We start from the raw sequence: 24,654 nt of genomic DNA on the forward strand, positions 1-24,654 counted from the left end.
TGTTTAAACTTCTTGTTTTGCCGTATTTATTCCTGTTAAATCCTCTTAGATATAGCAGGTTCTGGTGATGGTACACAAGAAGTATCTAAACCTCTTCCTTCAGAAGGGAACCTAGCTGAGGCTGATTACACAGCTCACGAAGAGATGGAAGCTAATGCGACTCTGAAAGAAGCTGAGGATGACAACATCTCGGTCACAATCCAGGCTGAAGATGCCATCACTCTGGATTTTGATGGTGATGACCTCCTAGAAACAGGTAAAAATGTGAAAATTACAGATTCTGAAGCAAGTAAGCCAAAAGATGTCCAGGACGCCATTGCACAGAGCCCGGAGAAGGAAAGCAAGGACCATGAGATGAACGCCAGCCATAAAGATGGTAAGAAGGAAGACTGCGTGAAGGGTGACCCTGTCGAGAAGGAAGCCAGAGAAGGTTCCAAGAAAGCAGAATCTGGAGACAAAGAAAAGGATACTTTGAAGAAAGGGCCCTCGTCTACTGGGGCCTCTGGTCAAGCAAAGAGGTTTGTTTTTCTATGTCAGTTCTTTACGATACTGAATTCCAGCATTCAATAAGATCACGCTACATTAAGGGGGTGGCCTCAAGACCATGTACCGTATTTAGTGCCTATAATGTTTTTGACCGTCATAAGTTCCTTAAAAAAAAAAAATTCAAGATCTTCGTAATAAGCAGTGTGCCCTACTGATTGCATTGTCGAATTGTCAGCATACATTTGGTTTTTTTTTCGTTGTTTTTTTTTTTTTTTTTTTCAAATTGACAATTTTTTTTGTGTTTTGTTTTTAAAAATCCTTGTGATGGTGGTTAATGGACAACTGTCAGTCCTAAGAACACAAAATGAAGTGAAGTCCCATCCCTGAAATCTGGAGAAGATGACCATATATCCACTGAATAGAATTGTCAGAAAAACCTAGATCTTCAGGCATCTTGGGGAAAATCAGTGCAAGAATCCTAAGGGAATCCTTTGTTGGAATAACCTAATCTGGGCCTTTGGAATTGTTAATTTGGTGAATAGTACTAGTTTGAAATGCAGTCAATATCAAGCTGTTCGATTTTTTTTTTTTTTTTGTCTTTCCTTTGTTGTTTGTTTTTTGTTTTCAATTTTCTTCTGGTGATTTGCTTCTTTAGCTCTTCAAAGGAATCTAAAGACAGTAAGACATCCTCCAAAGATGACAAAGGTAATGAATTTTATTTCCTTTTGACATTTAGTCCTTAAACATTGACAAAGTAAAAGCTTTTGTTAACATCTTTGTGTTGACTGGTAAGAATATAATAAAAGTTTATGTGGTATGTATTTTCATACTGTATTTTAAGCATATGTGTATTAAAATGCATAGTGTTTAAAAGAAAATTAGTCTCTAATGTTTGGGGTCCCTCCCCACCCCATTCTTTAGATTAGGGTATACTTCTGTTAACAAGCATCTACTGTTTTAATTTATAGAATTTGTCATCCTAGTACTTTGACTTATTTGGGGGCTGATGGGAGTGTTCCATAGCAGTTGCATTTTGAATCAGTGACCTGACAATCACAGTACTTGGTTGCTTTCTGATGTTGGGAAGTCTGTGCTTATCTCCTTGCCATGTCCGCGAGTTTCCTCCAGCACTTCAGTTATCCGCTTGAAAAATAATTGCTTTCTAAAGTGTTTTAAGAGAAAGTAATCAATTAGAATATCAAAGTTTAAGTGTCTGAAGAAGCTGTGTTACATATCCTTTTTGGCTTATTTAGTTTTACTGGCTGGCTTTTTTTTTTTTTTATGATTCGTGGTTTTCTTGCACTTATTGGCAACTACAGTGTTACATCCTCTATAATTTTGATTAATGGATAAGATACTATGAATTTATTAACTTAGAAGAGTGAAATTTTAGAAGTCTTGGTTAAAATTGACTTTTTCCTCCTATTACATATCTTTTTATTAGAAAGGTACCTGGACCCAAATGCACTGGCCACATAGTAAAAAAAGATAACAGAAATTTCTAGTGAGCATTTCATAAAATAAATCCTCTGAGGGCCCAGGAGATAGTACAGTGGATAAAGTATTGAACTCTCAAGCGTGAGGTCCCAAGTTCAATCCCCAGCAGCACATGTACCAGAGAGATTTCTGGTGCCCCCCCCCCATGAATAAATCTTAAAAAAAAAAAAAAAAGGAAAAAATGGCATTTAAAAAAAAAGTATTGGATTCTCAAGCATGAGGTCCTTACTTCAACCCCTGGCATCCCGTGTGCCAGTAAATAGATGTTATAGCCCCCCCACACACCCCGTTAACAAATAAGTCTTTCAAAAACAAATAATTTGATTGGATGCATTTCTTAAGAATATGGGGCTAGGTGGTAGCACACCTGGTTAAGCGCACGTTAATGTGCAAGGACCTGGGTTTGAGTCCTCGGTCTCCACCTACTGGGGGCAGGCTTTGTGCATGGTAAAGCAGGCCTGTCTGTCTGTCTTGTCTTTCTCCCTCTCCCCTCTCAATTTCTGGCTGTGTCTATCCAATAATTATAATTAAATTAAGATAATGAATTTTTTAAAAGAATAGAAATGCACCCACTATTAATATGAATCAGATGTTTTTGTCTCCGAGCTCTGCATTGACACCTGCTTTTTAACTTCATAAGACTTACTGTGGCACGTAATTTCTTAAAGCATTAAACATGTGTACTGCTACAGATGATTTGAAGCTATAACATTTATTAATCTTATTTGCATATGCTGTTTCTCTTAAAGTGGGTACAAATTGTCTTCCAAGTAAACTCACATGAGTGAGACTTGCCCTCTTACAATAAGACATTTGAAGAAATGTACTGCAGGATTATTGACTTGGTCTGTATTCTAACAGGTGGCATCTATATGTATAAAACTAATTTGTGGGAGTTGGGCAGTAAGTAGCACAGTGGGTTAGGCGCACATGGCGCAAAGTGCAAGGACTGGCGTAAGGATCCCGGTTCGAGCCCCTGGCTCCCCACTTGGAGGGGAGTTGCTTCACAAACGTTGAAGCAGGTCTTCAGGTGTCTGTCTTATCTTTCCTCCTGTCTTCCCCATCTCTTTCCATTTTTCTCTGTCCTATCCAACAACAACTACAACAATAAAACAAGGGCAACAAAAGGGAATACATAAATAAATATTAAAAAAAGAAACAAATTTGGACGTAGAAGCAGTACAGAAATAAGTCATGTATCATTACCTGTTCCAAAAGATTTTAAGGTTTCTGGTCTTACTGATTTAGCAGATTGTTTTTAGTTAAATCTAGATCTGTCTAACCACAATATAAGTCTTATTTTATCTCTGTCCTTTCTCTAATAGAGAATGAAGTTGAACTGGTTGATTTTTTTTTTTTTTTTTTTTTTTTGGCATTAATCATTAAGTTCTTAAAAAAGAGTTTCTCCCTAACTTTAACTGTTCCCTCTTGTACCCTCAGTTTCTCAGGATCTGTAGCCCACAATGCACCTGGATGGTCAGATAGTCTCTGTATTTCCCATTGTCTGCTTCCTGGTTGGCTATTTTTAGTGCAGTGGTAGAGTATACACATTGAAATTAATAACAGGAGTCGGTGGTGGCGCTGCGGGTTAAACACACGTGGCGCGAAGCACAAGGACCTGCGTGAAGATCCCGGTTCGAGCCCCCGGCTCCCCACCTGCAAGGGAATCGCTTCACAGGCAGTGAAGCAGGTCTGTAGGTGTCTGTCTTTCTCTCCCCCTCTCTGTCTTCCCCTCCTCTCTCCATTTCTCTCTGTTCTATCCAACAACGACAACATCAATAACTACAACAATAAAACAACAAAGGCAGCAAAAGGGAAAATAAATAAATAAATATTAAAAAAAAATTGGGGCTGGGCCATAGTGCAGCGGGTAAAGCTTAAGTACGTAGTGCTAAGCACAAGGACCTGAGTAAGGATCCCGGCTTGAGCTCCCCCGGCTCCCCACCTGCAGGGGGGTCACTTCGCAAGCAGTGAAGCAGGTCTGCAGGTGTCTGTTTTCTTTTTCCCTCTCTGTCTTCCCCTCCTCTCTCCATTTCTCTCTGTCCTATCCGACAGCAGCAGCAGCCGCAACAACAACAGTAATCACAGTAACAACCGCAGCAAAAGCAGCAGTGAATAAAAGATGATCTCCAGGAGCAGTGGATTCCAGCAGTAACCCTGGAGGGGAAAAAATATTAATAGTAAAAATCATGTAATTAGTTTTTACCTATTTTGTTTAGATGAAAGAGTACAGATGTTACTTCAGACTTGCCACCTCACAGTTTATACTGTTTGTTTTTGTGTTTGGTGCTTAGCTTTTTGAGAGGAGACCTACCACATTATTTAAGGGAAGGAATGGTCCAAACGAAAACTGAAATATATGTTTGTTGCTTGTTTTGGTTTTAATAGCTCATGGGATTTTGATACAGTAAGAATTCTATCAAAGTTAAATGAGAGGATCATATAACTGGAAAAAATATTGCTGAAATAATTTTGTGAAAGTCAATGGATGCTTCAAAGGTCTGCTGTTGAAATCTGTTCTAGGAAGTACAAGTAGTGCTAGTGGCAGCAGTGGAAGCTCAACTAGAAACATCTGGGTTAGTGGACTCTCCTCTAATACCAAAGCTGCCGACTTGAAGAACCTCTTTGGCAAGTATGGAAAGGTACAGTCTTTGAAAGTTTCCATCCGCCTCTGGGAAGATAGTCAAACATGGGCATTAGATAACACCCTCTATTTCCCTTAGGAGTGTTCCAGGCAGAATTACTGAGTTCTGTCATCACGGTGAGTTTCACCACAGTCTCGCCCTAAATTTCAGGCAGCCTTGTACGAAGAGCTTATATGTCTCGAACCTGGTTAAGTGAAGGACTAGGGGGCCTGGCAGTGGCCCACCTGGTCAGGTGCACATTGCCCTGCACAAGGACCTCGTGTTGAAGCTGCTGGTCCCCACCTGCAGAGGGGGAAGTTTCATGAGTAGTGGAGCAAGTACTGCTGTAGGTCTTTCTCCTTCTCTGTCTCCCTGTTCCCTCTCAGTTTCTCTTGGTCTCTCAAAAATTAAAATAAGAAAAATAAGAATAAAAATAAAACCAAAGATTGACTTCAATTATCGTGACTCCTCTGGTCCCTAGTATTGTTAAGACTGATTTTACCACCTGGAAAATAGAGCGACAAGTGTAGATAGGGAGACTTAGAATCTTAGAATCAGGAGAGGGGACCACAGCTGGTGAGTTCCCTGTCATACAGATTTCAAAACACTGATGGAGAAAAATGTAAAACTGATCAAAGTAGATGCTTTATGAGAGCTTGTGCTGTGTACTATGGAAGAAGAGTGCATAGCGGAGCAGAGCTAAGAAGAGCTTCGCTGTGCTTGTTCTGTCATGAAGTTGCTCAACTGGTGAAGGGCAGACTCAGAGGAAGAGTGGCATAGCTAATAATTAAGTGAATCAGCCGTGCAGTTTATAGTCGTTGGGTTGAAATTGACCTGTATCCTCTCACATGATGAAACTCTGTCTCCTTTAAAGTAGATCTTCAGAGTTGCCCGAGAAGGCAGGTTCCTGCCATTGTCTGAAGACTGAGAATTCACGTTCCCTGAATATGGCTGGGCTGGAAGAGTAGAACAGCCGTACCCAGGCCCCTCTACACAAAAAATAAAAAACAAAACCATGTGGGAGGGAAGGAAGGATATAACCAACAACAATGACCAAAGGCAATGATCAGAAATAACCAGCTACAATCACAGGGCTGGGACGGGTCTATGGAACGTTTCTGGCCCATGCCATGAGAGGAACTTTTCTGGCCCATGCCGATTTTAGCCAAAGGCAGAGAGCTACTTCTTGCAGAGCATGTCAATCCTGACAGACTAGCCCCCTGCCTTCACCATCATTCCCTGGTTGTGAGAAAAGTGTAGGAAAGAGCTCATCTAGAATTTCAGCACCCCAACCTGGATGCCTGCAGGTCCAGTGGGAACCTGCATCTGTGAGGCCCACCTCATTCTTATCACTAGACTGTTGGGCTGTCAGAAACGTCATGATGTATTTTTTCCCCCTATGTTTTGCTATGCAGAAATCTGTCATGACTTTTTTGACAACCCAGTATTTCATAGAAGTGAAGTCCCTTGTCACTTATCCTTGCAAAAATTCCGAAAACACCTAACTGGAAGGTGTAGTTTAGGGTTTTGTGTTTGTTTTGCCAGAGCACTGCTCAACTCTGGTTTGGGGTGGTGCTTCCTTTGAACCCAGGGCCTCAGAGCTCAGGTATGAAAGTCATTTCCATAAGCATCATGCCTTATAGTAGGAAACTTTAGCTCTAATATAACAGAAAATTGTTTTTTTTCTTACTAATTATAATGTTACATCATGATGTGACTATGTTTTTGGCTATGTATTTGAGAAAAAATATACTTTCCATGGTTCCCTTGAAAATTTCCTTTTAATTTTTTTTTTAAATTGGATGAGTCTTCAATTTTATTACAAAAATGAAGATAATCAGTTTGATCAAAATGAAAGCTTACAAGTTTTACATGAATAGTCTAAATACAAAGTCTCTGGAAAGAGCATTTGATATAGTTTTCATTTTTCCTAAATGGATGCAGACATTCCATTTTCTCACTTATCTCTGCCAAAACAGCATTTTAATATATCTTTTCTCAGATACAAGTTCACAAGGGTAATTGAAACACAACCTTTTCAGCAAAGGTAAAAGTCTTTTCTCTCTTTAGAGGAGGCGAGTCTCGGTAACCAGCCCCCAGTGTTTTCAGTCTTGCACTACACTGACACGGTTTGCAGTCAGTTTCATTTCCTACCTTTAAGGCTGCAAAACTGTTGCAAATGCATCGCAAAAGAATTCTAGAACACTTATGCAAAAATCAAAACATTCTCCAATAAGAAGTAAATTTTATAAATGGTAGGAAATAGTATGAGTGGTGAGCTATTTCCTTTTAATTTTTATTTATTTATTATTGTACAGAGACATTGAGAGGGGGAGAAGGAGATAGAGACAGAGACACCTGCAGCCCTGCTTCACCACTTATAAAGCTTTCCCCCTGCAGGTGGGGAGCAGGGGCTTGAACCTGGGTCCTTGCTCACTGTAGTGTGAGTGCTTAACCAGGTGCACCACCACCTGGCCCCTCCCCTGAATATTTTCTACGTAACTCTGTAAGCGAGGCATTTATTTGATAGTCGTAAGAACATAGGCCACACTTAGGCCACACTTACCTTTATCTTGAAATGAAGTTCTGAGTCCTTTAATCTGGATAGTTTCAGTTCCGAATTCTCACCTCTGTAGAAATGTATGTAGCTGTGAGACTCGCTCAGGTGTGACCTCCTTTTCCAGGTCCTGAGTGCAAAGGTGGTCACAAACGCTCGCAGTCCGGGGGCCAGGTGTTACGGCATTGTGACCGTGTCTTCCAGCACGGAGGCATCCAGGTGTGTCGCTCACCTCCACCGCACTGAGCTGCACGGACAGCTGCTATCTGTTGAGAAAGTAAGCTTGGCTTCTTGCTGTTGTTATTTTTAGCATTTTATTTACGTACTGTTGGATAGAAACAGAGCAACTGAGAGGGGGAAAGTTCATCTACTGTTAGAAAAGGAAGTTTGCCAGCTCCCTCTTTATATCTCCCTGTCCTCTCTCAATTTCTCTCTGTCCTATCTAATAAAAATTGGAAAAGAAAAAAAGAAAAAAATGGCCGCCAGGAGCAGTGGATTTGTAGTGTAGGCACCAATGCCCAGTGATGACCCTGGAGGCAAAAACAAACAAACAAAACCCATTACACTAGTAAGCAGAGTCATAAAAATGTAACTTCACAGTTCCCGGTTTCAACTTCAGGTTAAAGGTGATCCCTCTAAGAAAGAACTTAAGAAGGAAAATGATGAAAAGAGCAGCTCGAGGAGTTCTGGAGACAAGAAGAATTCAAGCGATAGAAGTAGCAAGTAAGGAAGGATTTCTTGGAAAAACTGTGTGTGTGTGTGTGTGTGTGTGTGTGTGTGTGTGTGTGTGTGTGTGTGTGTGTGTGTGTGTCTGATAAAGTATTCTCATTCTGTTATTCTCTTGTGTGGGGTGGTTTGGTCAGGATGCAAACGTGTGTGTGTGTCTGATAAAGTATTCTCATTCTGTTATTCTCTTGTGTGGGATGGTTTGGTCAGGATGCAAACGTGTGTGTGTGTGTGTGTGTGTGTGTGTGTGTGTGTGTGATAAAGTATTCTCATTCTGTTATTCTCTTGTGTGGGGTGGTTTGGTCAGGATGCAAACCTCTGTCAAAAAAGAGGAAAAAAGGTCATCCGAGAAGTCAGAAAAAAAAGAGAGCAAGGATCCTAAGAAAATGGAAGTTAAAGACGCAAAGAGTGATAATGAATCAAGTGGCCAAACCTCAGAATCAAAGAAAAGTGAAGAAAAGAAACGGATAAGTACGCTCTGTATCTTAATTCTCGGTCTCCTCCTTATGTATTCTGCAACTTGACTTTCACAGTAAAAGGAGACAGACACTTGAGCCTACACTCTGCAGTATTTAAGCTTCTTTGTTCCATGTCACTGTAGTAGAAAAGGGGGTTAGCACCCTGAAGGGTGGCTCTACAGGCCGAGTGCTCTCAGGCCTCTCTTGGGAAGCTCCGGGTTGATGCCCAGTGCTGCACAGGCCGGAACAGAGCGGTGCACTCTTGCCCTCTCTTTGTCTTGTAAAACAAACATTTCTTCTTTAAAAAAATTTTTATTATCTTTATTTATTTTTATTGGATAGATACAGCCAGAAATCCAGAGTGTTGGGGAGATAGAGGAGAGAGAAAGAGAGACATCTACAGCACAATTTGACCATTTGCAAAGCTTTCCCTCTGCAGGTGGGACCAGGGACTTAAATCTGAGTCCTTGTGCATTGTAACATGTGTGCTTAACCAGGTATGCCACCACCCAGATCCCTCCTTTTTTTTTTTTTTTTTTTTAAGAAATGTTTATTAAGATAATTGTTGGGAATCGGGCGGTAGTGCAGTGGGTTAAGTGCAAGTGGTGCGAAGTCCAGGGACTGGTGTAAGAATCCCGGTTTGAGCCCCCGGCTCCCCATCTGCAGGGGAGTCACTTCACAAGCGGTGAGGCAGGTAGGTCTACAGGTATCTTATCTTTCTCTCCCCCTCTCTGTCTTTCCCATCTCTCTCCGTTTCTCTCTGTCCTATCCAACAATGACGACATCAGTAACAGTAATAACTACAACAATAAAATAACAAGGGCAACAAAAGGGAATAAATAAATAAATAAATATAAAAAATTAAAAAAAATAATTGTCCTTAGATGGAGCTAAGGAAGCAAATACTTTTTTTCCAGCTAAGCCCTTCCTCATTAAATCTAGACTAACTTAAAACCTGTTGAAATATACTTAATGTATTTGAATTGGAATCTCCTGACATCACTGTACATATAGTAGCAGATTGAGCTTTTTTTTTGTCTTTTTAACTTTGTAAGTTCTCAGGCGCCAGTTAGTGGTGCACCCAGATGAGCAACATGCTGACATGCTCAAGTACCTGGGTTTGAGTCCCCACTCCCCATCTGCAGGGGCCTGTCATGCTTCATGATGCTTCTGCAGGTATCTCTCTTCCTCCCTCCCTATCTCCCTTTCTCTGTTTCTGTGTCCTGTCAAATAAAATAGGAAACAAGCCACCAGGGTCAGTGGATTAATAGTGCTGGCACTAGCCTCAGTGATAACCTTGGTGTCAATAAAATAAAATTTTAAGTTCTCATAAATGAGTAGATTTTTAGTTTTATGAATTAGCGTGGCTGTTTAAGAATTCATAGTTTTTTCCTCAGGCTGGGAAATCAGTGGGTAGAGAATAAATAAGGCTTGCATGTGGGATTCCACACATGATAGAATGGTGCTCTGTCCCCCTCACTGTCTTAGAAATCTTGGCGACTGGGCAGAGTGCACATGGTACCTACCGTACTCAAGGACCTGGGTTTAGTCTCTGTCCGCAGAGGGAGCTTCACAAGTGGTGGAGCAATGCTGCAAGTGTCTCTCCTTTCATCTCTCCTCTTCCTCTCTTCTCCCCCTCTCCCCCTCCCTTTCTGTCTCTCCCTCTCGCCCTCCCACCTCCTCCCCTCCCCTCTCCTTGTCATCTGTTTAAAATAATAATAATAATAATAGCCGAGGAATTCATGGAGTTGTGTAGGCACCAAAACCCACTCATAATTCTGGTGGCAAAAAATGTGTGTGTGATCTTTAAATTAAAAAAAAAATCAGGATTTTTCATTTTATTTTTTTCTCTTTTAATTATTTTTCACATATTTATCAATTTTTCCTCCTTAGGTTCAAAAAGTCCAGGACATATGGTAATACTAGACCAAACTAAAGGAGATCACTGTAGATCATCACGAAGAGGAAGGTATGAGAAAGTAAGTCTCAGAGGGCTCTTATGTACTCACTATTCTAGCTGTTTCCGAAAGAAGATATTTCAATATTTGTGACGATTTTGTATGTGAACAAGGATATGCCATCATTCAAGCGTTTTAAATGGCCAACTGGACTTGAAATAATTTTGGGTTTTGTTTTTCAACTTCTAGTCCTGCTATAATTTTTCCCTATAGATTCATGGAAGAAGCAAAGAAAAAGAGAGAGCTAGCCTAGATAAAAAAAGGGACAAAGACTACAGAAGGAAAGACATCTTGCCTTTTGAAAAGATGAAGGAACAAAGATTGAGAGAACATTTAGTTCGTTTTGAAAGATTGCGACGGGCAATGGAACTCCGAAGGTAGTAAAAATTTCTATTATTTTTGTCTTTTACTCTTTGGCACATCTTTAGTACTAGTTCAAAACCAGGTTTCTGAATTGTATTGCTATTGAAATGTTTGTCATTTTAAAGTACAGTAAAACCTAATTACTTAAGAATTGCATAGCATTTTACAAAATATCTTTATGATTTGTTGTTTCTACCTCAACGGTTCTGTAAGTTCTGTTATTTGTGTGTGTGTGTGTGTGTATGTGTGTGTATATATAAGTGAAGGCCCAGAGAGGCTGAATGAGTCTTTCAGTGCTTCCTGGCTCATGAGTGGCAGAGTCGGGACTCACACCCAAGTCTTCTGACTCCAAGTCCAATGCTCTTTCCTGTACTCCAAAGCTGCCATTAGAAAAAGCATGACCTTCAAGGAAAATCTGATTTTGAGTTGTGACAGCCTTGACGTAAACTCCAATGTTAAAAATAGCATGTGACAATTACGTATTTTTTTTAGTTATGATAACTTTGGATTAGAGCCCAGGTGAAGGCAGCCTTGCTCTGGTAATCTTAACTGTGTTCAAGTTCTGTCTCAAAGCAAGCATTCACTTTAAAACAAACAGACGGATTTAAAGAAAGTCCGATGCCAGTTTGTGTGTCACTTAGGCTATTCCTATGAATGTTTTTAATATTTTTTAGTACTAACCATAAGAGGTTAATTTTGTTGAGATTACTTAAGGAATTTCATGTGTTAGGAACTACTAAAGATACCTTTAGCGAGTGCTAGGATTGACATACACTTTTCTAAAAGGAAATAGTCCTTGTTAATGTCAGCGTCCATTTTTTCCATTTCCCCTTTGGTTGGAGTACCTGTGCACGCACTCACCTTCTATTGAGTTGACAAGTTGGAAGGAGGGTTGGAGAGCAGTGATTCACAGACTGTCAGACCAGCGCCTCTTTTATCCTGAAATGAAAACTGATACCTACCCAAGGAATTTCTGAAAAATCAATAATGTTTTAACAGATGAGAAAAAGGCAATTTTGATGAAGCATATACTCAGACAGACAGAGGAGTGTTTAGCCTGGGCCTCAGACGCTTACTCCCCTCTTAAGACTCAGTCAGAATGTGAAGACTGAATACAGGTCGACTTTGACTTGCATTGACAATCAAATGCCAGCAGTGAGGTTGACGTTACGACAAGCCGCCGCCTTCTTTTTTTTTTTTTAAAGATTTTATTTATTTATTAATAAGTATGATTGGACAAGAGAAAGAATCAGACATTACTGTGATACATGTGCTGCCAAGGACTGAACTCAGGACCTCATACTTGAGAGTCTGCTTTATCTACTTCCAGACCACTGTGACAAGCCTTCTAAACAGTAAATTTCTGGACTGTAAATATCCTTAAAAAAAAAAATTTTTTTTTAACAAAAAAATTTCCATGGAGTTGCATCTCTGGAAATTTTAGTGCACATACAACTATACCAAAACAAGCAGACCAATTTAGCTTTTTTATTTTTATTTATTTTTTTTATTTTTTTTAAGAATGACTAAGTTTTAGGTTCATATTTTTTAGGTTCATTTTTAATATTTATTCCCTTTTGTTGCCCTTGTTTTTTATTGTTGTAGTTATCATTGTTGTTAATGCTGTCGTCGTTGTTAGATAGGACAGAGAGAAATGGAGAGAGGAGGGGAAGACAGAGAGGGGGAGAGAGAGAGAAAGATAGAGCTGCTTCACCACTCGTGAAGCGACCCCCTTGCAGATGGGGAGCTGGGGGCTCGAACCGAGATCCTTATGCTGGTCCTTCCACTTCGCGCCATGTATACTTAACCCACTGTGCTACCACCCGACTACCCCTTAGGCTCATATTTTTAAAGATCACTTCATTTTTTTTGTTTTATTGCCTTGAATGCTCATGATAGTCCCTGCAAGGTGTTAGGAGTGCCAGGGTGCTTTTATTATGCAGGAGGAGCCTGGTGTTTTCTAAATTGTCTGGAATCCTTGGTCTCCACCGACAGATGACTTGACCCATTGAGAACCATTGGTTGCTAAAGGAGAAACATGCTGACAATCAGACTACACTGGCTGCCTTAGAGAGAGGGAATGACAGAAACATGATGCAAAGTCTAATGCAGTAACGTAACCGGTTCAGCACATAATTGAATGACCTCAAAGTAACACCTGACCTGGAGCCAAGTGCGGGCCAATGAACATTACAAAAGAGTCTTTTGAGGGGTTTCCACTTTACACAGAGCATTTGCTATGACTCGTGTTGGTTGTAATCCCAGTTCATCAAAGTAAGCTGTATCTTGTTCAATGTAATATATTATGTACTAGATACTTGAAGTTTTTTCTGCCAAAAATAATAGAAACTGTAGCTTTGTCAATTCACATTTGTAGAATGTTTCCTTTTTAAAAATGTCAATTAATGGGCTGTTGTTATAGTGGGATATTTTTAAGAATCATATAAGGACTCTATATAAAATTCTACTGCTTGTTTGATAATCTTCATAAGTAACTATATTGAAATCTGTTTAAAGTTTTATTTCCAGTTACATTAAAACTACTTACAATAAGTTGAATTTTAAAATTGCTAGCTTCACAGTAAAATTAAATTTAAAAATTATTATCTTTCACACATAATTAAACATAAATTAAGTATTTCTAAATACTGATTTTTGTTAGACGAAGAGAGATTGCAGAAAGAGAGCGTCGAGAGCGAGAACGCATTAGAATAATTCGTGAACGGGAAGAACGGGAGCGCTTACAGAGAGAGAGAGAGCGCCTAGAAATTGAAAGGCAAAAACTAGAAAGAGAGAGAATGGAACGCGAACGCTTGGAAAGGGAACGCATTCGTATTGAACAGGTGCAGTCAGAAAATCTTTTCATCTTAAATAACTGACCTTTTCAAACCCTGTTATTATTCCCCTCAAATTTGCTTTACCTGTTGTAAAGCTTCTCTAGAATGGCTTTAGTAATGATCATTAAGTGTCCCTTAAAGACAATAATGAATTAGATGCTAGTTTAAAATGCTTGTGACTTTGTTCTGTCCAATTGGTAATAACTCAAACTCTGCAGTATTACGGCAGCTTAATAGTTTGAGCAAAGGACTGTGAGTCCAGAGTCATTGTAATCCAGGCTCTGTCACTACTATCCCAGTCTTGGAATGTTATTTCCTGACGTATTATAATGGGGATGATTTCCCAAGGCTGGAAGTAATGCCTCTCTTGTGGAATTATTACTGTATCCCAGGGCCTTATGGCATTTACTCTCCTTTTGTATTAAGAATTCTGTTTCTGATTCCCTTTGGGTGTTTCTGTCAAATGACTCAATATAACTCCCCCAATTACTTGCTAACTTTCATCACCCAACCTGTTCTTTTTAATGTTGTGAAATGAAATCCATAGCTTAATGATTGATTACTGAAATCAAATTTATCGTCCCAGATAGTTTTGCCCACCCATGAATGTTTTTTAATGATTGGATTAAATCGTGCTGCCTGTATACTTACGACTCATTTTGCATCTGGTTGGTTCTTCTGTGTTGTCTGAAGGAGCGACGTAAGGAAGCTGAGCGCATCGCCCGAGAACGAGAGGAGCTGAGAAGGCAACAGCAGCAGCTTCGATATGAACAAGAAAAAAGGAATTCTTTGAAACGCCCACGTGATGTAGACCACAGGTAGATACTTACTTCTACTTTCCACGTGCTAACCTGGGTTAAGCGCATGTAGTATGAAACTCAAGGGCCTGTGCAGAGATCCCAGTTCGAGTCTGCAGGTGTCTGTCTTTCTCTATCTCCTCCTCCTCTCTAAATTTTTCTCTGTCCTAGCCAATATATATTAAAAAAAATGGAAAAAAATAGCCTCCGGGAGCAGTGGATTCATAGTCTAAGCACCGAGCCCCAATGATAACCCTGGAGACAAAAAAGAAAGTCCAGTCAGCCGCCACTGGAATGGAGGGAAGGTGACAGTACTGAGTGATGCAGTGCATTGCCTACTAGGGCAGTCCTTTCTCCTGAGCTCTCTCTCTCTCTCTCTCTCTCTCTCCCCCCCCCCCCCCCTCTCACCCACCCTCTTTCTTTCTCTGCCTTTTCCTCTTAATGCTGAATGGAGAAGGGAGATACTGACGGGAAATTCATGGTCTCAGTAGGCTTCAATGATGATTCTCAAACTCTACGTACATTCAAAAAAAGTGTGTAGCATAGTGCATAGGTAGTATAAAAATGAGATCCGTATACTTGGTGTAGAAGTAAAAAAAAATATGTTTCGGGAGTCGGGCTGTAGCGCAGCGGGTTAAGCGCAGGTGGCGCAAAGCACAAGGACCGGCATAAGGATCCCGGTTCGAACCCCGGCTCCCCACCTGCAGGGGAGTCGCTTCACAGGCGGTGAAGCAGGTCTGCAAGTGTCTGTCTTTCTCTCCTCCTCTCTGTCTTCCCCTCCTCTCTCCATTTCTCTCTGTCCTATCCAACAACGACAACAACAATAATAACTACAACAATAAAACAACAAGGGCAACAAAAGGGAATAAATAAAAAAAATAAATATTTAAAAAAAAATGTTTCAACTGTTCTGTGAGATTCTACCTTACGACTGTATATCACTTAGTAATCAACTCTTTGCTAGCTTGTTCTTCTTTTTTTTTTTTTTTTAATTTATTTGTTCCCTTTTGTTGCCTTAGTTGTTTTGTTGTTGTAGTTATTATTGTTGTCGTCGTTGTTGGATAGGCCAGAGAGAAATGGAGAGAGGAGGGGAAGACAGAGAGGGGGAGAGAAAGACAGACACCTACAGAACTGCTTCACTGCTTGTGAAGCGACTCCCCTATAGGTGGGGAGCCGGGGGCTCGAACCGGGATCTTTACGCCGGTCCTTGTGCTTGGTGCCACCTGCACTTAACCCGCTGCCGCCCGACTCCCTAGCTTGTTCTTATAACAGTGTTGTGTGTCTTGAGTTTATTATTTCTCTGGGTCCATGGTTCCTAGTATGTGGTATGTACCACTCCAAATAAGTGTTTGATGCTTACAAAGCTAATTTATATAAATGACCAAATGTTTCTCTTTAAGGCGAGATGATCACTACTGGAATGAGAATAAAAAGTTGTCTCTAGATGCAGATGTGCGATTTGGCCATGGGTCTGACTACTCTCGCCAGCAGAACAGGTTCAATGACTTTGATCACCGTGAAAGAGGCAGGTTTCCTGAAAGTTCAGCGGTACAGTCGTCGTCTTTTGAAAGGTAAGTAACCTTGAAAGGGTTGAACTTGGTATGTGAGCCATGCTACTGTTTATTTGACATGTTTGTATTAATGGGTGTACGACTCCGGATTTAAGATAAATTTGATTAGAAATGTTGTAGTATATCAGTAACAACAACAATAATAACTACAACAATAAAACAAGGGCAACAAAAGGGAATAAATAAATAAATATTTTTAAAAATTAAAAAATGTTTAGGGAGTTGGGAGGTAGCACAGTGGATTAAGTGCACGTGGCGCCAAGCGCAAGGACCGGTATAAGGATCCCAGTTTGAGCCCCCAGCTCCCCACCTGCAGGGGAGTCGCTTCACAAGTGGTGAAGCAGGTCTGCAGGTGTCTATCTTTCTCTCCCCCTCTCTGTCTTCCCCTCCTCTCTCCATTTCTCTCTGTCCTTTCCAACAACGATGACATCAGTAACAACAACAGCAATAACTACAACAATAAAACAAGGGCAGCAAAAGGGAATAAATAAATAAATATAAAAAAATGAAAAAAAGAAATGTTGTAATATGGGTAAGTATGTTGGCTTTGTCTTTATAACCTTTAAAACTGAGTAGGAGTGGGGGCCGGGTGGTGGCGCAGCGGGTTAAGCACACATGGTGTGAAGCACAAGGACTGATGTAAGGATACCAGTTTGAGCCCCTGGCTCCCCACTTGGGGAGGGGGGGTTGTTGTTTCACTGGCAGTGAAGCAGGTCTGCAGGTGTCTTATCTTTCTCTCCCCCTTTTCCTCTTCCCTTCCTCTCCCCGTTTCTCTCTGTCCTATCCAACAACATCAACAGCAGTCACAACAAGGGCAACAAAAATGGGGGGGAAATGGCCTTCAGGAGCAGTGGGTTTGTAGTGCAGACTTTGAGTCCCAGCAATAACCCTGTAAAAACAACTGAGTAGGAGTACGGTTGACTTTGAGGTGACTCAGTTGCTGAGGGGGAAAAAAAAGAAGGCTGAAACATCAAGCAGGTTGGTGGTGACTTGGGTGTCCAGAAACCAGCCGTGAGGAGATGACTTGCCCAGCAGAGTGAGCGTAAAAAGCGGGGCGGAGGCGCGGCTCCAGCTCCAGGGCGCTTCAGGAGCACTGCGGTGACGCTGTCTCCTCCCTCCTTATCTCCTTTTGTCTCCGCCAACCTCTTCCTTTCTGCCTTTTAAAAATATTTATTTATTTATTCCCTTTTGTTGCCCTTTTTTTTTTAATGTTGTAGTTATTATTGTTGTCGCCATTGTTGTTGGATAGGACAGAGAGAAATGGAGAGAGGAGGGGAAGACAGAGAGGGGGAGAGAAAGAAAGACACCTGCAGACCTGCTTCACCACCTGTGAAGCGACTCCCCTGCAGGTGGGGAGCTGGGGGCTCGAACCGGGATTCTTATTCCGGTCCTTGCGCTTCGCGCCACTTGCGCTTAACCTGACTCCCACTTTCTGCCTTTCTTTATCTCTCTGATAGTGAGGAAGAAACAGCCTACCAGGAAGCATGGGATAGTGAAGGTGCCAATCCCTGCGAGCTAAACAAGTGAAAGCAGAAAAGCAGCCTTTGCTGCATTTAGCTCACAGGAATACAAGTTATTATAACCAGTAACTGGCATTGGGGGGGGGGCAACTTTGCTTCAAGTTAATTCTATTGATTTTTTAGAGAGAGGCAGCGAGAGAGTGAATTCCTGTTTTCAATGCAGGGTGGGGGCAGGCTCAAACCCTGCTCACACACACGGCAAAGCAGCACACTATCCATGTGGGCTGGTTCACCAGTCCTGTGTTTAAGTGTATCTTGCAATTTGTTTTTATTGTAGATTAAGCAATAAAGTTAAGAAAAATAAGGCCAAGGAGGTAGTTTCTTAGCACCTGTGTTGTTTGTTTTGGATGCTCAACAGGCGAGAACGCTTTGTTGGTCATAGTGAAGGGAAAAAAGCACGGCCCACGGTGCGAAGAGAAGACCCGGGCTTTGAAAGGTACCCCAAAAGTTTCAGTGACTCCAGAAGACATGAGCCTCCACCCCCAAGAAATGAACTTAGAGAAACAGACAGGCGAGAAGTCCGAGAGCGAGACGAGAGGAGAACCGCGATCATCCACAACAGGCCTGACCTGAGTCATGCCCGACACCCTCGGGACACAGGGCCCACCCCTTCTCGCCCGACCTCCTGGAAAAGTGAAGGAGGCCTGTCCTCAGACAAACGAGACTCGAGGTGCGTGTGCGGTTCTTAATACTTGCTGCGTGGATACAGCGGGTGGCGTTTTTACAAGCTACAGCAGTTTTGACTGCATGTATTTGGGGGCTGTTCTCTTGAACAGAGTTGAAAGGCCAGAACGTTCTGGGAGAGAAGTCTCTGGACACAGCGTGAGGGGACCCCCGCCTGGGAGTCGCAGCAGCACTTCAGGCTATGGGAGCAGAGAGGGGGACAGAGTCATCTCAGACCGAGGAAGCGGAGCCCAGGTAAGTGCATGCACAGTTGTTGGTCACTCTTCAGGTAGCCAGGAGGCAGGCTGAACGTGAGGAGTCATTTCCAGCTGACCCTAGCTAAGCAAATTCGGATGACCGAGGACCGTATTTCGTGTAAAAGATCTTAATAGTTGGATTTTACTGAACATCAGTAACCCAGACAAGTAGGCCAATAGCCCCGCAGTTCTTGGCTGTTTTTCCCACTAGTGTTATTTCTTGGGCCCATGCCTGCAAGATTCCTCTGCTCCCAGCAGACTTTCCTTTATCTATTTATTTATTTACTTTTTGCCTTCCCATTTTTGTTGTCTTTGTTGTTGTTATTGTTATTGTTGGATAGAACAGAGAGAAATGGAGAGAGGAGGGGAAGACAGAAGGAGAAAAAGACACCTGTAGACCTGTTCTACCACCTGTGAAGCAACCTCCCTGCAGGTAGGGATCTGGTGGCTCGAACTGGTATCTTTACACCGATCCCTGAACTTTGCACCATGTGAGCTTGACCTACTGCACTACTGCCGGCCCCCATTATTTTTACTTTTTTTAAAAAATATTTTATTTACTTTCTCTTTGGTTGTCCTTGTTGTTTTTCGTTGTTATAGTTATTATTGTTATTGATGTTGTCACTGTTGGATAGGACAGAGAGAAATGGAGTGAGGAGGGGAAGACAGAGAGGGGGAGAGAAAGATAGACACCTGCAGACCTGCTTCACCGCCTGTGAAGCAACCTCCCTGCAGGTGGGGAGCCGGGGGCTCGAACCGGCATCCTTGCCGGTCCTTGCGCTTTGTTTCACGTGTGCTTAACCCGCTGCGCCACCGCCCGACTCCGTATTTTTACTTTTTTAGACAGAGGGTAACAGGAAGGATGGACACTAGAACATCACTGTCTGCTGCTCGTGAAGCTTTCCCAGGCAGGTTCAAGTGCTCCTGTGTGGTGGCCCGGAGATGGAAGCCGGGTCTCTCTGCGACAAAATGTGGGCTCCACTGCAAACAGCCCCCTGGTCCTGTAGTTGTTACTCCAGCTTTATTCATCTTTCTGTTGGCATTTGAGAAGTCATTAGACTTGGCAGACTTGCCTTTCTGTTAAATGCTTTGAGACTTTGAAGCTGGATGAAAGCCTGGCCTATTGATAGTAGCAGAGGCAGAATGTCTTCTCATACACAAAAAGGAGTTCTTAAATGTGTGTTTTATGTGTCCACCCTTCATCCCACATTACATCTTGGCGTTTTGTTTTGTACTTGAGCACATATAAAATGTCATAATGACTTCTTATTAGGGGGATAAAAGCATTGCCTTGGCATTCTGACTTTCTACTTCACCCAGAGTAAATTTTAAACAGATTTGAACTTGATGACATTTTAATATTCAAATAGAAATATTCACTAGATGAATATTTATAAAAGTTGACTACTTTTTGCCCTCAACAGAGCTGTTTATTTTCTCAAAACTCTGGAGAGACTAGAAGATCAAGGTGCCAGTGTGATTTTGTTTGTTTCTCTCTCCCCCTCCCGGCAGTCTCTATCCTTGGCTTCGAAATGTCCATCTCCCCGTGTGTGTATATAGAGGTTTTCCTCCACGCTGGGCTCACGCCCTTGGTTCTGTATGTGGGGCCTGCGTCCCCAGCCCCGGCGAGCACAGTCCAGACAGTCGGCAGTATTTAGCGCGACACTTGAGGAGGTTGCATTTCTGCATTCTGATGGCCCTTTAGGAGAGGGCCAGGAGCTGGGCCAGGGCTCAGATCACAAGCTTTGCAAGTTTGAGGTCCCGTTCTTCCGCGATTCTGTTTCGATCATGTCAGGCTACAGCTTGTTCTGCAGGTCATTTCTCTCTGTCGGACACATAGCAAGACTTCATTCTCTTCTTACCTTGGGTCTGTAGCTCTGTGACTCGTGCACGTGTTCTGCTGCTTTTCCCAAGCCGCGGGTGCCAGGACCTTGTGAAAATAAGACGGTGGCACCTCCGCGCTGTTCACACCTTCATCGCTTACCCCTACGTGATTGGCTCTCGATCCGACCTTGCACTGAGCCTGCTTTTCCTCCTGGGATGTGGCTGTCATGTGGACACGCAGGAAGGGCTGCGTCGGTGTGGTCAGAGAAGGAGCTCCGAGCGGGAGCGTCGCCTGCTTTCCACGTACATGTGGGAGGCCCTGGCTTCAGTCTGCTCTCTCCACCACCACTCCCCCAAAGAGGGTGCTAGAGTTGTAGAGAGTGAATGGTCTCCCTTGTGGCCCTCCCTGCAGTTGGAGTGAGTCCCAGGAATAAAGCAGCGGAGGCCCTTCGCATGTCTGTCGTGCGCTTCCTTCTCCTCTCCTTTGTTGCTGCCGTTTAAAGGAGCGTAAACAAGTGGACACGAGGCTGTCGTAACCTTTTTCTTTTCTTTATTTTATTTTATTTATTTTTGAGAGAGATGCAGAGAGAGAGAGAGAGAGAGAGAGAGAGAGAAAAACACCAGAGCACTGCTCAGCTTTGGCTTATGGTGGTGCAGGGGACTGAACCTGGGACTTCGGAGCCTCAGGCATGAGAGTCTCTTTGCATAACCATTATGCTGTCTACCCCGTCCCCGTAACCTTTTTCTTAACATGCTTTGCTTCAGCACTATTCCGAGGACCGACACGTAGTGGAACGCCATGGGCGAGACGCGAGTGGACCCAGGAAAGAGTGGCATGGCCCCCCTTCTCAGGGACCTAGTTACCACGACACAAGGCGAATGGGTGACAGCCGGACCAGCTCGGGCATGATGACTCAGCATGGGAGGTATGTAGCTACTGAACGTCTTCCTTAAAATCCTTTCCTAAAAGTCACGGAGTTGGGTGCACTTGGTTAAGCACACACACCCTTACGCACAAAGATCCAGGTTCGAGTCCCCACTCCCCACCTGCAGGAGCCATGAAGCGGGTCTGCAGCTTTCTCTTTGTCTCTCTCCCTCTCTGTCTCCCCTTCCCTCTCAAATTCTCTCTGTCTTGCCAAATAAAAATAAAGTAGAAAGAGAAAGAAAAAATGGCCACCAGGAGTGGTGGGTTTGTAGTGTCAGCACCGAACCCCAGCAATAATACTTGTGGCAGTGAAGTAAAATAAAAGGGACCAGGCGGTGGTGCACCTGGCTAAGCACACACATTACAATGTGCAAGGACACGGGTTCAAGCCCCTGGTCCCCACCTACAGGGGAAAACGTCACAAGTGGTGAAGGAGGGCTGCCCCTCTATCTCCCCCCTCCTTAATTTCTCTCTGTCTCTACCCAATAATAAGTAATAAAATGAAAGTCCTGCAAGTGCTGAGAAATTTTACTGTAACTTGTAACAACGCCAGCTATGCCCAAACATTTTTCTGTGTTAGCTCAAAATTCCAGGAAAAAGAATAGAAGAACTGAAAAGATTAGGGGGAAAAAAATCTTCAGAGAGTCTGTACAAGACAGCTGATCTTAACTGTTCATTCTTACTTTTCATTGTAAGTTCAGCATTCTGGCAAAGCATCTAAGTATAGATATGTAAGTATGTTAGAATCTGGTAGGTAATTAACATTCATTAACATGTTGGGAAGTCTGTTACCAATTTTTCTAAAATACATATTTATATATTTGGATCCAAGGTAGTGCACCTGGTTGCAAGGACCCAGGTTCAAGCCCCCAGCCCCCATATATAGAGGTGAAGCTTCATGAAACAGTGTAGGCATCTGTTTCCTCCTTCTCAATTTCTCTGCCTCTATGCAAAATAAATTATGTGTGTGTGTGTGTGTGTGTGTGTGTGTGTACATATACACATTCTGTTTCTCTCTCCCTAACACGAGAGGGAACCAGAGGTCTGATACAGGCAGTTTTGTGGAGAACTCTGGACCCCATGCTGACAAGCCCAGTGCTCTAACCACTGTGCCTTCCAGACCTTCCTTTTCTTGAAATTCCTTAAAGGAAAAAACAATATATGTTCTGATTTTTTTTTTTTTTTTCAAACAACTAGTTAGAGTTTGGGACATTTGGTCTAAAGCCTGTTAAGAGGCTAAGAGGTGGACTTTATTTTCTCTTCACATCAGCCTGGGGTGTGGCTTTCAACAGATAAGTGTCTCCCTTTCTTCCGTGTCTTCCTTCCTTTCTTATATCCTGTCTTTAAAAAAAAGGTTGTGTGGGGGGGGTTCGGGTGGTAGCGCAGCGGGTTAAGCACACATGGTGCAAAGTGCAAGGGCTGGCACTAGGATCCCGGTTTGAGCCCCCGGCTCCCCACCTGCAGGGGGAGCGGGTCTGCAGGTGTCTGTCTTTCTCTCCTCTTCTGTCTTCCCCTCCTCTCTACATTTCTCTCTGTCCTATCCAACAATAACAGTGACATCAATAGCAACAACAATAACCATTACAAAGACAAAACAAGGGCAATAAAAAGGAAAAGAAGCCTTCAGGAGCAGTGGATTCGAGCCCCAGCAATAACCCTGGAGGCAAAAAAAACAGAAAAAGTCCCGGTTTGACTCAGCAACCCAGCTTACCATTACTCTGTTGATCACTTTTCCCCTCAGCTTCGGTCTTTGATTTATTTATTTATTTATTTATTTACTGGCTGAGCACTGGTCAGCTCTGGCTTATGGTGATACAGGGGATTGAACCTAGGACTTCAGAGCCTCAGGCATGACAGTTTGTTTGCATAACCATTATGCTGTCTACCCCTGCCCTAAATGTAGGTTCTTAGCATTATTTAGTACGAAGCATGAGGATCCCAGTTTGAGCCCTGGCTCCCACCTGTGTGTGTGTGTGTGGGGGGGGGGTCACTTCACAAGTGGTGAAGCAGATCTGCAGGTATCTCCCCCTCTCTTTCTTCCCCTCCTCTCAATTTCTCTCTATCCTATCCAATAAAAAAGGAAAAAATGGCCTCCAGGAGCAGTGGATCCGTACTGCCAGCCCCGAGCCCCAGCGATAACCCTGGAGACAAAAAGAAAACTATTACTTATTTCATAGGGAGAAGAGCCAAGGGGGCCTGATGAGAACGGCAGGCACTTTGCAGATAGTAACTATGACGGCTCTTGTTCTCCCTTTTGAAACCTTTCCAGTCACGCATCCCCCATCAGCAGGGTTGTTCAGATCGGCGGCAGTTCCCTGCCAAGAGGGAGTGGCTCTGGATTTAAGCCGTTCAAGAGTGGGCCTCCACGGCGCTTCTGAAGACTGCGCGGCTCTGAGCTGATTCATGGAGACCTCCTGTCAGCTCTGCGTGACTACTTACGACGCGGACCTCTGAGTTGCTTGAAAGTTCTATCAGAGTTTTTTTGTTTTTTTTTAATCTAACCTGATTGCTTTTCTTGATTTTGGAGAAGGATGTTTAACTAGTTCTGTTGTGACTTCCAATAGTTTTGTGTATTCAACATTTTTCCCTTGCAGCACCAAGACACATTTGAAAAGATTGGAATCCAAGTTGTTCTGTTGTTAACACCACGTGACTAGAAAGAGTAGTTTGCAGCTGTGTGGTGATAGTCTCCTTTGCAGCACTAGCTCTGGTGTCGGGCGCTAGAACCCCTTCTGTCATCAGGCATGTTCAGCCTCCATTTGAAGGCTTAGAAAGTCTACTGTCAAGTTTTTAAAGACTAAGAATGTTCCTTGCATTTCTGAGTATTATGTAATCTATTTTGCAGAAGGTACTGTTACATTAAGTGCATCTGTGTATCCTGATCTTAAAGAAATGTACTTTTTTTAAAAAATAAACCCTCATATTCTGTATAGTTGCTTAAGCGTTGCGAACCTTCTTGATCATAAAAGGAGACCCGGTTTCAGCTCAGTGTAGGGAGTACACTTGCTCAGATTTGCACGGCATGGCGCCAGATACATGAATGAGACTGTGACCATGAAGTTTGTGTCACTGAGCTTCTTAGATTGAGTCGTGCCGGCAAGTGCACTTAATCTGTGCTGTTGAAAGAAATCCCACCTCTAGGAATTGTGTGGTATTACTGCTTCCATATTCCCAACTATGTTGAGAAGTGGGGGGGGGGGGGGGACAAACCCAGGTTCTGGACTGGTGAATCAGTTGGGTTTTGTAAATACTTGTATGGGGGAAGGCATCGTTGTCTCTTTGTGCAAATAAAAAGCCACGCCTGAAGTGTCTGTGTCTGTATCTCCAGCGCGTGAGGTGTTGTTACTGCTCGGTCCTCCCTGGAGACAGCCCCAAGCACGTGACCAGGCTTAGTGCCTTCAAGGGCACCTTTGTTCATCACAGGGTCTGTCACTGTGGTTCCATGTTGACTCTTTTTATTTTTTATTATTTACTTAGACCTCCAGGGTTATTGCTGGGGCTCGGTGCCTGCACTGAGTCCACCACTCCTGGCTGTTTTTTTTTTTTTTTTCCTTTCTATTTGATTTGACGGAAATTGAGAGAAGAGGGGGA

The 24,654-nt window shown here is 42.7% G+C and overlaps 1 protein-coding gene across 12 annotated transcripts in view; it reads left to right on the plus strand.

Moving 5' to 3' along the window:
- Positions 1-24,367, plus strand: part of SLTM (SAFB like transcription modulator) — a 51,491-nt gene extending 27,124 nt beyond the window's left edge. For 4 of the 12 annotated variants that reach the window (XM_060174436.1, XM_060174438.1, XM_060174440.1 and 1 more), the window contains 15 exons: positions 50-518; positions 1,142-1,191; positions 4,507-4,625; positions 7,292-7,441; positions 7,784-7,887; positions 8,198-8,361; positions 10,242-10,327; positions 10,520-10,683; positions 13,332-13,512; positions 14,200-14,324; positions 15,704-15,874; positions 17,753-18,064; positions 18,171-18,312; positions 20,904-21,064; positions 23,333-24,367. In XM_060174436.1, the coding sequence (XP_060030419.1) occupies positions 50-518; positions 1,142-1,191; positions 4,507-4,625; positions 7,292-7,441; positions 7,784-7,887; positions 8,198-8,361; positions 10,242-10,327; positions 10,520-10,683; positions 13,332-13,512; positions 14,200-14,324; positions 15,704-15,874; positions 17,753-18,064; positions 18,171-18,312; positions 20,904-21,064; positions 23,333-23,441 (2,507 nt within the window). In that variant the 3' untranslated portion in view covers positions 23,442-24,367. The remainder of the gene's footprint in view (positions 1-49; positions 519-1,141; positions 1,192-4,506; positions 4,626-7,291; positions 7,442-7,783; positions 7,888-8,197; positions 8,362-10,241; positions 10,328-10,519; positions 10,684-13,331; positions 13,513-14,199; positions 14,325-15,703; positions 15,875-17,752; positions 18,065-18,170; positions 18,313-20,903; positions 21,065-23,332) is intronic. The other 8 variants (XM_060174437.1, XM_060174441.1, XM_060174442.1 and 5 more) reach the window with 3 other exon arrangements.
- The last annotated feature ends 287 nt before the right edge of the window (positions 24,368-24,654 follow it).

Source organism: Erinaceus europaeus, chromosome 16 (assembly GCF_950295315.1).
Source record: "Erinaceus europaeus chromosome 16, mEriEur2.1, whole genome shotgun sequence".
NCBI classification, from domain to species: Eukaryota; Metazoa; Chordata; class Mammalia; order Eulipotyphla; family Erinaceidae; genus Erinaceus; species Erinaceus europaeus.